The sequence below is a fragment of the Paramisgurnus dabryanus genome, chromosome 13, assembly GCF_030506205.2.
Source record: "Paramisgurnus dabryanus chromosome 13, PD_genome_1.1, whole genome shotgun sequence".
Taxonomy (NCBI): Eukaryota; Metazoa; Chordata; class Actinopteri; order Cypriniformes; family Cobitidae; genus Paramisgurnus; species Paramisgurnus dabryanus.
In genome coordinates this window covers 15,914,206-15,926,578 of record NC_133349.1, presented here as the reverse complement: position 1 = coordinate 15,926,578, position 12,373 = coordinate 15,914,206, and the positions used below count along the sequence as shown (strand labels likewise).

The window sequence follows — 12,373 nt, the reverse complement described above, 5'->3', positions numbered from 1 at the left end:
GCATTAATACCCTCAGAAGCCCGGAGCATGGCAGAGAATACAGTTTGACATGGAGATGAGGCGGAGCTTCATGTAAGGTAATGTGATTTCAGTATATCACTGCTGCTGTTGGCACTCTGAGTGACACACGATCAGCCTGCAGAGATGAGATGCAGAGAGGCAGGGATGTGTTGCATTCACAACTGTTATGGTGCTGGACTGAGTGGACTATAAGTGTACTGGCTAATGCTGAGGAGACCAGAACACACCATGTATAAAAGGTATTTACAAAAAATGAAATTAATATCTGTAAGGATGAAAGAGCTCATCTGGTGTTTTATTCTGAGCTTTTTTTACTGATTGATTAATTTCTGTATTTTTCACGCCTTATGCTTTGCCCATTCTTGGGCTTTTACTTTATTTGGTTTTGTTCTTTTTTTCAGTTCTCAACAGAATAGCATGAACGCACTGAAAGTTTTTTGCTTGTCCTTAAATGCCCTTATGGCAGCATGTTATTGTGCTGAGTATTTCAATAATTGTTTGTAGCACAGAATAACATTCTTAAAGGTAAATATAAAGCATACTTTGCCCTAGGAGAGTTTAATGACCCAGCTGCTCTATTTGCAGAAATAAAGGTACAAAAGCTGGTACGGTGCCCTTTAAAAAGGTCCTAATATGTACAATTTAGGTAAAGATATGTAGCTATGAAGTACCAGTATGTACACTCTTAAAATGCTGGGTTATTTTTAACCCAGCATTGGTACGAGCCCAGCCATTGAGTTAAATTAACCCAGAAAATGTTTATATTTGACCCAGCATTTTTGTGTTGAAACAACCCAGCATGTAGGTTAAATTACAACCCAAGGATTGTTCAACTTAACGCTGAGTTGAAAATAACCCAGCATTTTATTTTATTTTACTATATGCACTCTTTAGATACAAATGCATAATTTAGATACCACCCCAGCTTTTTTACTTTAATTTCTCAGAGTGTTGGCCAAAAAATGCTTTTAATTTGCAAAGCATCTACCGTTTAACGATCTGTTACAATAATAATACACTCTTAAAATGGTTGGGTTATTTTTGACTCATAATGGGTAAATATTGGACAGAACACATGCTGGGTTAATTGACCCAATGTTGGGTTGTTTTAACCGAACTGCTGGGTTATTTTACCTCATGGTTGCTTAACAACAATTCAACATATGATAATTTTTAACCCAGCACGTGTTCTTTCCAATATTCACCCATTATGGATAAAAATAACCCAGCCATTTTTAGAGTATATATCCAGGTCCAAAAGTATTTTTATTATTTGCATGTTTGTACTAGCTGAAGGTTAAGAGTAATTGTGTGCTTATTTGGCTATATTTTTTGCTAATTTATTTGATCAATTTTCATAAGCCTGTGTGTGTCTGTGCAGCGTTTTTGACCAGTTGGAAGCGTGAGCTGATGTGATATGACTCTGTTGCTTTGGTTCGGGGGAGGCAGACCGTTTCTGCTGCTTTTGTTCCTGATTTGCTATTTGACTCTGCCAATCTCCACCAAGACCAGCAGGCGCCAAGAGGTCCACAGACCCACACACAACCACACAGATGACATCATACTGGCTGTCATACTCCCTCAGCATAATACCTCCTACCCCTGGGCATGGCCTCGTGTGGGACCCGCTCTGACCCGTGCAATCGCACGTGTCAATGCTGACCCCACCCTGCTGCCCCGGCATCATCTCCGGCACATATTTGCCAACAGTGAGGACGGTGACGGTATTTGCTCTGAATCCATCGCCCCACTGATGGCTGTGGATCTGAAGTTCGAACACAACCCTTGGGCTTTCATAGGGCCTGGCTGCGACTATACTTCCTCTCCAGTTGGACTGTTCACCACTCATTGGGGTCTCCCAATGGTCACAGCGGGGGCCCCCGCTGTTGCTTTCCTGCACATGGAAATGTACACCTCCATTACCAATACGGGTCCCACGCACAAAAAATTGGGCGAGTACACCCTACACCTGTACAGGCATTTCGGCTGGCACCAGCACACGTTGCTGATGTTCAGTGACACTAAGATGGGTGACAGGGCGTGCTACTTTGCCCTGGAGGGTCTGTACACTGAGATGCACGAGGAGAACATCACAACCATGGACCTGGTGTTTGAGGAGCATAAAGGGCCGGTAAACTATTCTGAACTACTGCACAAGATTCAGGAAGATGGCAGAGGTGAGTAACATGTATTTGTTTTGCAAGAACAGTCTGAATGTCTGTTTTTTTTATTAAAGGTATAGCAGAAGATTTTCCTGAATTTTTTAAAAGAACCGCCCCCCATTTAAAAAAAAGCACATGCGCAACACTCTACCTGCTCCAGAGAGGGAACGAGAGAGAGGATGCACGAGCCTAGTTCTTCTCTTCACTTTGTTTACAAGTGCTGTTGGCATGTTTATCGTGTCTGCACAGTTCGTGACTTGTGCCAGGGCTAGCATTGGTAATCATAGCTTACATCAACTTTTACTAGCAGTTATTTTTAATGATTTCTCCAAATATCATGACAAACTTTACCTGTCGATTAGAAACTTTGCATGGGAAGCCCAACCTGTGCTTTTAGTGCACACCAGCGTGTGAAATAGTCTCCCAAAAAAACTCTGGTCTTGTTTCTTTCTTCATAGGCCTTTCTCTTCTTGTCATACAATTCGTAGACATTTTTTCTCTTGCAACCCTCAGACGTTGAGAAAAAACCCTATGAGAACGCGAGATTCAATAAATGGCTGAAACCGTAGACCACCACACATATACACCTGAAAGTGCGCATGTGCAAAATGCGAACCTAGGGACGAGCATGTACAACGGCCTTATGTCAACATATTACCGGAATGATTGACAACTGGGATGACCAATAGTCTTGATGATCCACCCGGAAAAAGAAAATCTTCCGCTATACCTTTAATAGAATTAATCTATTAAAAAAGGTATAAATCATACCAAAGGTCCATCCCACGACTGTGCATTTTTGTTTAGAAGAAAAATATTACAAAAATATACATTAGAAAGAAAATATACTGTTAAAAGGCCAGTGAGGAAGCAGTTTATATAATCTGAAGTACAACTTCCATTTAGGTGGACACTGTATCCAAAGTGACTTTTAAGATATACATTTTATCAGCATGCCCTTCCTGGGATTCAAACCTGTTGCACAGGTGTTGCTAGCACCATGCTATCAGCTGAGCTATAGGCCATTTCAAAAGATGTAAACAACACTGGTCCAGAAGCACTTCCTGTTTCCGTTTTTTAACACTAGATAAACGTTGGGATAAAATAAACCAACAGAACATATAAACCTGAATTAACTGAAGTTAAACAAACATCTTAAATATAATAATATATGTGAAATAAAAAATAACTGTCACAAACTGTAACAGGAAGTGTTTCTGGACCAGTGTTGTTTACATCATTTGAACTGGTCTATAGCAACTAGAAATTTGTCTCTACATTTCCAAAGATATATTGTATGTCCCAAAACAACTGAAAAAAGCATCAGTTGCCCAATCAGCACCAATGATTTCTTTTCAAAAGTTTACATACCCCTGATGCTCAAAGTTTCTGAGTTTCTCAGTTGTTCTCCGCATGAAAAGATTAATCTCAGCGTCAGGACAGTTCAATGGCTCACATCTAACAATAGACTCACAAACAACCTTTATAATACATAAAAACAGTCATTGATCGTCCAGGTAAAATTATATAGAATTACAAATCAAGGCTATGTAGACTTTAGAACTATTTGATATTTTAGTTATGTATGTGCCTTTGTTTATGTAATAATGGTTGTATTGAAGGATTTCTTAGCATACATCAGACCAAAAGTTGGCATATATCGTTAAGGAATTGCCTAATGGGAGAAACTTCTCATGAGACTTTATAAACAGTTGAAAAAGTATAGAAAAAGGAGAATGCTTGTGGTAATAAAAAGGCTTTTAGTAATGTGCTCATAAAAGTGTATCACTAAAAAACGATGGGGATGGTAGAGGCTGGATGCTCTTTTCACTAGCAAGGACAGTAAATGTGAAGGTCTGTGATGGTGTCTTGGATTCTTTGTCCACTAGGCTGATTTTTACTGCGCTCTGTAATTCAGATCAAAATGCTGCTAGGAAGACCTGCTCAAGTCCTATAAACAGGTCTATTGGCTCATAGGCTGGCATACAGCATTCAGAATCACTGAGAAAGATAAATAAAAATGACAACAGTAGATAGTGAAGGACAGCCGGAAAGCAATAATTTAAAGAAATTGGTGACCCACTTGCACAGTATAAAAAGCTCAGATGCAAAAGCCGCTAAACGCCCATCAAAAAGGAGATAATGATATTAAATGAAAGCTATTGGCATGTAATACATGTTCAACAAATATCTTTACTTCAAATCTGCTTAATCCCAGCTTCAGGTCATTTAGAAATGCTGGTTTGTTGGCAGAATCCGTTAAACACCACAATGATTTTTCAGCAAAGTCCTCTAAGTGCATGTGTGTCAAGATGCAGGAGTTTTTTGTATCCGTTTAAAGAATAAACTAGTATATTGACTGATTTGAGCCTTTTACCTTTATTTAGACAGGACAGTGAAGAGTGAGAGACTTTTTTAGAAGTGGAGTTTATTGCATGTACTTAGAGGGTTTTGCAGCTAAAGACAGTCAGTGAGATCTGTGAAAATAAGACATTTCAATTACTGACTAATAACCTTTTTTATTGTCATTAAAATGAAATTACAAGCCTGATGAAAATGCTTATTTACAAAACATGTCAGACACACTTAGGCGGTTTTGCATCTGAACTCTTCCTATATTAAAGTATTGTTATGTATTTTTCAAAATGTAATTTTTTTTATTGTTTTAACATCTCTAGCATGTGTGTGTGCACGAGCAACCTTTTTGTGCGATGGCCTTCACATTCTCCAGAGATTTTATTGTCCATCCATCAGAACATTTTTATAGTGAGAATAATGCAGTTTGAGTTTGGTTTATTATTGTCTCTCTTCTCAGTATTAGATTAAGATGTAGTTCAGAAAAGGAGATACTCAGGAAACCTGTGTCCAGCAGAAGTTTATATTGCTTTAAACTTTCCTTTCAGTTCCCATAGAGGCATAAAAATGTCAGCAGAAAACATTTTTTAACAGAGGTCAAAACCCCTGCGACCTTACAATAAATTTGAGCACACACTATCTGATCTTTTGGCATTTCCTGCACAAGCACAGTTTGTCATTCAGTAACTATTAGACTTTAACACTTCATCATTAGTCATTAGATGTTCACTTGAGTCACTGAATGGAAATGTAACATAATGAGAAAAAAAACTTTTTGATGATGCAGAATCCTGTTAGCGGATCAGGATGTGCATGTTTAGGATGATATCAGCAATATTGCCTTTTAACGGTCCTCTGTAAAGTAAGAGACAAAAATAGCTTTGTGATCTAAAACATTCTGCCCATAAAACATCAATGAAATTTTCTGGCTCTCTCTGAAGGCCAAATAAAAGTCCTAGCAATTAAATAGGGGCCTGTTCAGAATCAGTTTAAGTACTTTATTAATGTGCAGCGTCATCTACACAGCAAAATCACTGGTGTTAAAATAACACCCAGGGTGTCAAATTTAACACTTGAAAAGTGTGTATATGTGTCCACACTACACTGTGTTAATTTAGTCAAAAGTGTAGTGTTAATTTAACAACACTCATTATATGTTAATTTAACACTCAATATTGTTAAATTTTACACTTTGTTCAACACTATTCATTGTTGTTTCCACACTACACTGGTGTTGGCACAGAAATACAGTGTTAAAAATTAACACTCCTAATTTAAGGTCAACACCAGTGTAATGTGAATTCAACAATGTTAAGTGTTAAAATACTGATTAATAGCCACTTTTGTTGCTAATGGGTTGTTTCTATAAAAGACAAATGACAAGAAATATTGCAAAACCTCTTTTTATTAAAGTACATCACATTTAATATTTACATTGATACACACAACACTTTGCATTTAATACTGCTTATTTAAATACCTCAGCTACAATTAGAATACAGAATACAGTATGGAATAATGAAAGTTATCTTATACCACAGCGCAGTGACATGAAAACCACTTATTATAAGGTCTTTCTTTAATATATCAAATGAGAGTTTAAAAAAAATTAGCCACCCTACTCAAAACTTGTACATTAAAATAGACTGCAATTACCTTACTGGCAGGCAGAAATGCTTATCCTTCACAATACTAAAGATTTTTCCATAACAAAACAGACATTTCAATTCAAAAGACGTTTCATTTTTCTTAAATACGTTCCAACCTGGTATTTAGTTCTGTAGTTGTTTTACTCATGATGTAGTGGAAGGCTGCATCAGTGGTCTTCATCATGGAGGGAATGGCTTTTTGGTCCAGAATGATGCAAAAATTCTGGATGCAACTTCTGTTCCCAACGCAGTGCAGGCAGGGCTGTGCTGATTCATTCCCCTCAAAGCATGGATTGATGCTCATCACCTAAGTGTTTTAAAAGAGTGTATTTGATTAATGTATTTGATGTGTATTTATGAACTTGTATGCATTTACATGGGGTGAACAATGCAAGCAAACTAACTGCTGAATAAATAACTAGAACAAAATACTAAAAAAACGTACATAGCACAATCAGTAGCTTCAGTTGCACATTGACCCTCTCCAGTCTTTCTTCTTTCTTCCTTTCACAAATGAAAGGCAAGAGGTGAATGAGCCAGGGAAGAGCTGCCACATCACTGTCCCGTCCTAGCAAAACAGAATTTAAACACCATGATTATACAGTTAAACTTTAAAACCGTAAAAGTAGCAAACCCATGTACACTTACCATATTTAAACTCCTGTTGACCAGACAGAGGGTCATCCATATTGTTGCATGTTGGCTATTTTGCAATACATCACCTCAGCATATTTCTGCAGATTTTCAAAGACAAAAAGAGTCAAGAAAATACCAAAAAGGGTGGAGTTTTAACCGTTATTTGAATCAAAATCATCTCAGTATAATAAATCATGTTAGAGACAGTGTACAGTACAAATGTACTGTGTGTACTCACATAACTAGTTGGTAAGCTCTTATCCTCCAAACTGGGTTAAGGAATAACAGTTCCAGAATTCATGGGTATGCCGTATTCAAATATAGTCTGTTAGGGTCCTATCACAAAAATGACAATAAAGACTTTGAAAACTCAACATTCTTTTTATATTAAAAACAGCACTCAAGACATGAATCTTCATTTATACATTTTCAAAATAGTAATCAATTTGATTGCTATTTAATATGACATCAATAGCAAAACGATGTATGAGAAGATAATATATTTTTATTAAAGTTGGCAGCAGGTCATGTGAGTTTCTTTCCAGATTAATAATAATAATAATAATAATAATAATAATATGTACAAAACTACATATACTAAAAAGATTGGTTAACTGTTCAGTTATGTCAAATAAAATGATTTATATGTATAAATATATAAACTTACCTTCTGTAATGAATTTATATAAGTATTAGCAGTCGTTTCTCATTGGAAGTCATCCATGTCAGGTCTTCTTTAATAAACTGCCCTAAAAACAGCATCTCTTCTGAATGATTTGAAGCACTCAGTGTGTACTTTCACCAAACTAGCATCTATTATGACAGAAAAAAAACAAACGTTCACGTTAGCCTTACACGTTTTACACTTTTGTATGTATTTGCCATTTGCATCTGTCTGACATCTAGCGCCACGAAAAGCTTACAACACACAATGCATCCAATCCAGCAATCTGTGCATACAAATGATGATATATTGTGAGGTTTTGGTAAAATTAATTGTTGGTTTGGCGATATTTCCCCTGTTTGCATACATCTTAGAAAAACATATGACAATGCGGTTGCGGTTTTCTCCGTGTTTTTCAGTAATTTGAATAATTAACCGATATCCGTGCACTCACGTGCATGTAAACGACCTCGTTAACTCACGGTATCTAGCCTATATGATTACCTCATAACGAGCATCATATGGTGAATAAACGAGCTTTCATTTAACTTAATTTCATACCTTCAATTTGTAGTGCATGTCGCGTTTTATCATGGTTCAATTCTTTCGTTCATATCTCCTGTTAATATTATCCTTCTTGGTTTTAAACTTTTAGCTAGCAGTTTAACTTTATACTAAACTAACAAGGGAACAACGTAACACAAGGTAGCTCTGATTAAACTGAACCAAATAACGAACAAAGGGGAAATAAAATGGGAAAAATATCTTATTTAGGTTTTTTGGCATATGGCTGCGTAGAGTCAGACAGAGAAATAACAGTTTAATTTAGCCAAACCATGTGAATATTATGAGACTGATTTACCTGATCTCTTCAGTCCTCCTGTGAAAGAAAATGGCGGTAAAATCCCTGACAGGATATGTTTAGTGGAGGCGTAGCTTGATTTACACCGCTCAGAGTGAAATCTGATAACACCCTTGTTTTACACTGACACTGTCGTGAATATAACACTGGCCTAGCAATGGCAGTGTTATTTTATTACCAGATAGTGTTAAAACAGCATCAACACTGTGTATTTAACACCATCCCTGAAAATTTAACACTGGTGATTTTGCTGTGTAGGATCATGAACTCCACTATTGACTCCACCACACACGTATCCTGGGAGTCAAGGGGAGGGAGGAAAAGTTTTGCAGGAATGATTCTTGATCTGTTCTGCACCTGTGTGGTGATTACCTGTGGAGGCGTAACCTTTTCTAGAGATCTTTCTAGCAATGTGCTACCTTACCTCCCGCCTCTTTCCCCTCAATCCTGTAAAAACATTCTCACATCAGCAGCAGGAAGACAACATGTGGAGATGTTGTCTTGAGATCAGAATCTTTAATATCTTCTGCTGTTCCGATAGTCAACACTGCAGTTTCCTGTCTGGAGATACAGAATGCTTATGGCTTTAAAGTTATTTCACATTTAAAATTAGGTAAAAGGTTTTACAGTTTATATCCTTGACTTGATCAAACTACATTGAAGAGAACATCAGCTGCATTTTATTATGAAAGCTTTATTATATCTGGACAGAGCACGGTGGAAAATATCTAGCTTGTAAAAAGTTATGAAAGTGGTCTTGAATTCATTGCTAGGACACTGTGAACCCTTGAGATGCATTTAAAGAACCTCAGCTTAGCTAATAATGTGGAGGAGATCACAAAGCCAGACGTGAAACTACTTCATAATGATAACATTTTGAGTGTTCGTGCGTGATTCGGTATCATTTCTCTTACTGTTATTAGTTCACGTCAAATACACTAACAAATGCACACACATGCATAACATCTCATTATTCTGTCATATCACTCTCTCTCTTTTATTTTGAAGTGATGTGCACTTAACTGCTGCTTTGCTTCGAGATAAAATCTCCCACATAGCAAGGCTGCAATCGGCCACATACACACACTTGAAAGCAGTTGATCAAGACTGTGCTCATCTGGTTTAATTTTTCCATGTAGCCCATCATTCCCAATCCTTTTAGTTACACTTGATTCTGCACATGGTGTAAAGTGGAAACCAGCATCAAAGTGTTCCTCACCAAAGTGCCAAAAGGATGATCATGTTCCTTGATACCAAGGCATGTGTAACATACTGCCGCCCACCTTCACCTGGATGTGTCTGAGCAAACCACCTACTGTACAGATGATAATTTCTAGCTTTGTGATTCCAGACAAACATTTATGTGCATTTTCCAAAGCGGCCTGTAGTACATTCAGTCTACACATTTCTTTTACCAGTATGTGTATTCCCTAGAATCGAACCCATGACCTTTGCATTGCTAAAGTTGCAAACTGGACACTCAGCATCAATTTTTGCAAAGATTATATCTTGATGTGAACCAGAAAAGATTAATCTTGAATGACCTGATGAAGTGGTTACATCCATCAGCTTTGTCTTTTTAACTAAAATGTCAATCTGTCTGAGCTTCTTGCCCTCTTGTCGCCATGGTTGCAGAGCGCAAGAGCGGCCATGCTGAACTAAACTACCCACATGGCTGTGCTAAACGCTCCCTAGATTTTCATCCATCTGAATCAGCTTAAAAATTCATATGAACTGTGGTTCACAGAAAATAATAGATAACTACATGACATTGTACCTCATTAAAGCACTAATCCAGGACTGCTGCTTTTTGCTAAACGACTGTGCTTTTTATTGATGTTTGAATCACTGTTTCTCATCATTTCTGACCTTTGGATGTAACTACGCTGAAGTAACTAACACCTTTAGGCAAGTTAAAACAAAAATGATCTCACTTCCTCTTCATGAGGTAATGTATCACACGCATATTCCTGTGCTAATATCATTTGTAACTCTATACTGGCTTGTGTTAAACGGCATCAGTGACACACGTGAGTATGAATAGGCATTGCATACAAATAAGCTGGCCTTTTTAAAGGACTTGTGCATGCCGGAAGCCATACCTGTTGTTGAAGCAAGTCGGTCTTTCCACATTTAAATGTCAGATTTAAAAAAAGAGTGGAAGGTGGTTTAGATTAACAGACCAACATAACTGAACCCTGTTTGACTAGAGCCACCTTTTGTTGTAATGAAGACTTTAATCTATAGCAAGATGAGTATTTGGGTCATAAGCTGTCCTGATGTACTGGTGAATAAATAATATATAAACATCATTTATGACCATAATTGTAAAAGAAATGCTGATGTGGTCACTGCAAATGCCACTGGGACGTGAAATGTTCCCTTTTGCTCTCATGTGAATCTGATTCACTTCCTCTCTGCATCATCTGATGCTGTAGAATTGACATCATTAAAATCGACAGTTTTTTGCTGTCACAGAGAGATGCTTTCCTAATGCTCCGTCCCACCCGATACTACAGAGTGAGGTTAAACAAATCATAATGGTTTCTTTTAGTTTCTGTCAGATCGCTCAAGGCCCAGATGAATTATCTTCTCGAAAAATTGCTGAATAAGTGAGCGTGCATCTTTGCACATCCCTTGTAGGCACTCACCAGCAGACACACGAGAGTGAGGCTTCAAGGATTCCTGGCAGATCAATAGGACTACTGCTATTTCCTGCTGTAATTGCTTTGATCGTTCGCTGTAGATGCTGGAGTGTTGTGCCTGTAACTGTAGTGTCGATATTCTTTAGAAAAATTTACTGCCGAACCTTAATCGTTTTTTAAAGCGTAGAAGAGCTAATACATAAGAGTGAAATAACTAAATAATGCAAAGCAGCTGTTTTATTCATGGTCATGGGTTTAATTTATTGCATTTGAGTCTGCGCATGAAGCTGTAAAAGTGTGATCTATCTCTGATTCATATAACAGTCTTTAAAGAGCCCCTATTATGTTGCTTAAAAGAACATTATGCACCGTGTTCACATGGCTCAAAAAACAAATTATTTTTCACATACCATGCATTATTGTTGCTCCTCTACGCCCCGCCTTTCTAAAACATGTAATTTGTCCTAAAGCCCGACCAATTTTTAGTTTTTGGGTGGTAGGGGTAGTGCAGCCTGATCTTACAAAATCCATGAAATACTCATGCATTATTTTGCTCAGTTTGTTGTGGCATAGTCACGTATTTCCACCATTTTACTTGCCTATGCCACGCATTTATTTTCCGTGTCAGTTTCACGTATTGGTTACTCAACTGTTTTTCGTATTTTCTTACAATTGTCACTTCGGTTACATAAAATGACATCCTTTCCCAAACCCCAAACTCTAACCCTAAACGTCAGGCGACAATGGTTTAAAAAGCATACGAGAAAATTGTGTAAACCAATACTTAAAGTAACATCCTAACGCAAACAGCAAATCTAACCCCAAACCGAAGCAACAATTCTTTAAAAATATGAAAAACAGTTGAGTAACCAGTACTTGTCATTGTATACTTTCTTTGGAATTTATTACACGGCTCTCTGGAATGCTTGATTCTGATTGGTCAGTTGAGACATTTGCAGGTTCGTTCTTTTTAAATAATAACCGCTCCAAAGTAATAACGCATAGCCGGTACTACTTGTACGAGTAAAATCGCTCCGCGCCAATAAAGATCAATAAAGATTACTGTTTGGCGCCATCTTGTGACAAACACTGGACAACCACGACAAGACACAGAGAGCTTACTGAGACTGAACTTGACAAAATAGAGCATGACAGCTACAAAGCCAACACACAAAAAAATACAGAATGGGGATTAAAACTTCTCAAAGACTGGCTAAAAGAGAAAAAATGGAGACAGACAAGTATGAAGCAGAGGATCTTAATAAGGTATTACGATCATTTTATGCATTCTGTGCAAAGTTTCGCGGAAGGATAAAAATGTTCATTTAAAACAAATATGCCAATAAAAATTTTCAAATTCATATTCATGTCCGTTTTTT

At 37.3% G+C, this 12,373-nt stretch overlaps 1 protein-coding gene and 1 long non-coding RNA gene across 2 annotated transcripts in view; one reads left to right on the top strand and one right to left on the bottom strand.

Moving 5' to 3' along the window:
- Positions 1-12,373, top strand: part of npr1b (natriuretic peptide receptor 1b) — a 52,769-nt gene continuing 40,396 nt past the window's right edge. Inside the window, exons 1-2 of the mRNA XM_065298158.2 lie at positions 1-260; positions 1,403-2,198. Coding sequence (XP_065154230.1) covers positions 1,439-2,198 — 760 coding nt within the window. The 5' untranslated portion in view covers positions 1-260; positions 1,403-1,438. The remainder of the gene's footprint in view (positions 261-1,402; positions 2,199-12,373) is intronic.
- On the bottom strand, positions 5,928-8,607 carry LOC135788794 (uncharacterized). Its single transcript, XR_010547454.2, has 6 exons — positions 8,350-8,607; positions 7,491-7,636; positions 7,062-7,159; positions 6,836-6,921; positions 6,633-6,755; positions 5,928-6,494 (listed from the first exon to the last, which is right to left on the bottom strand). It is a non-coding gene; the product is annotated as an uncharacterized lncRNA (long non-coding RNA).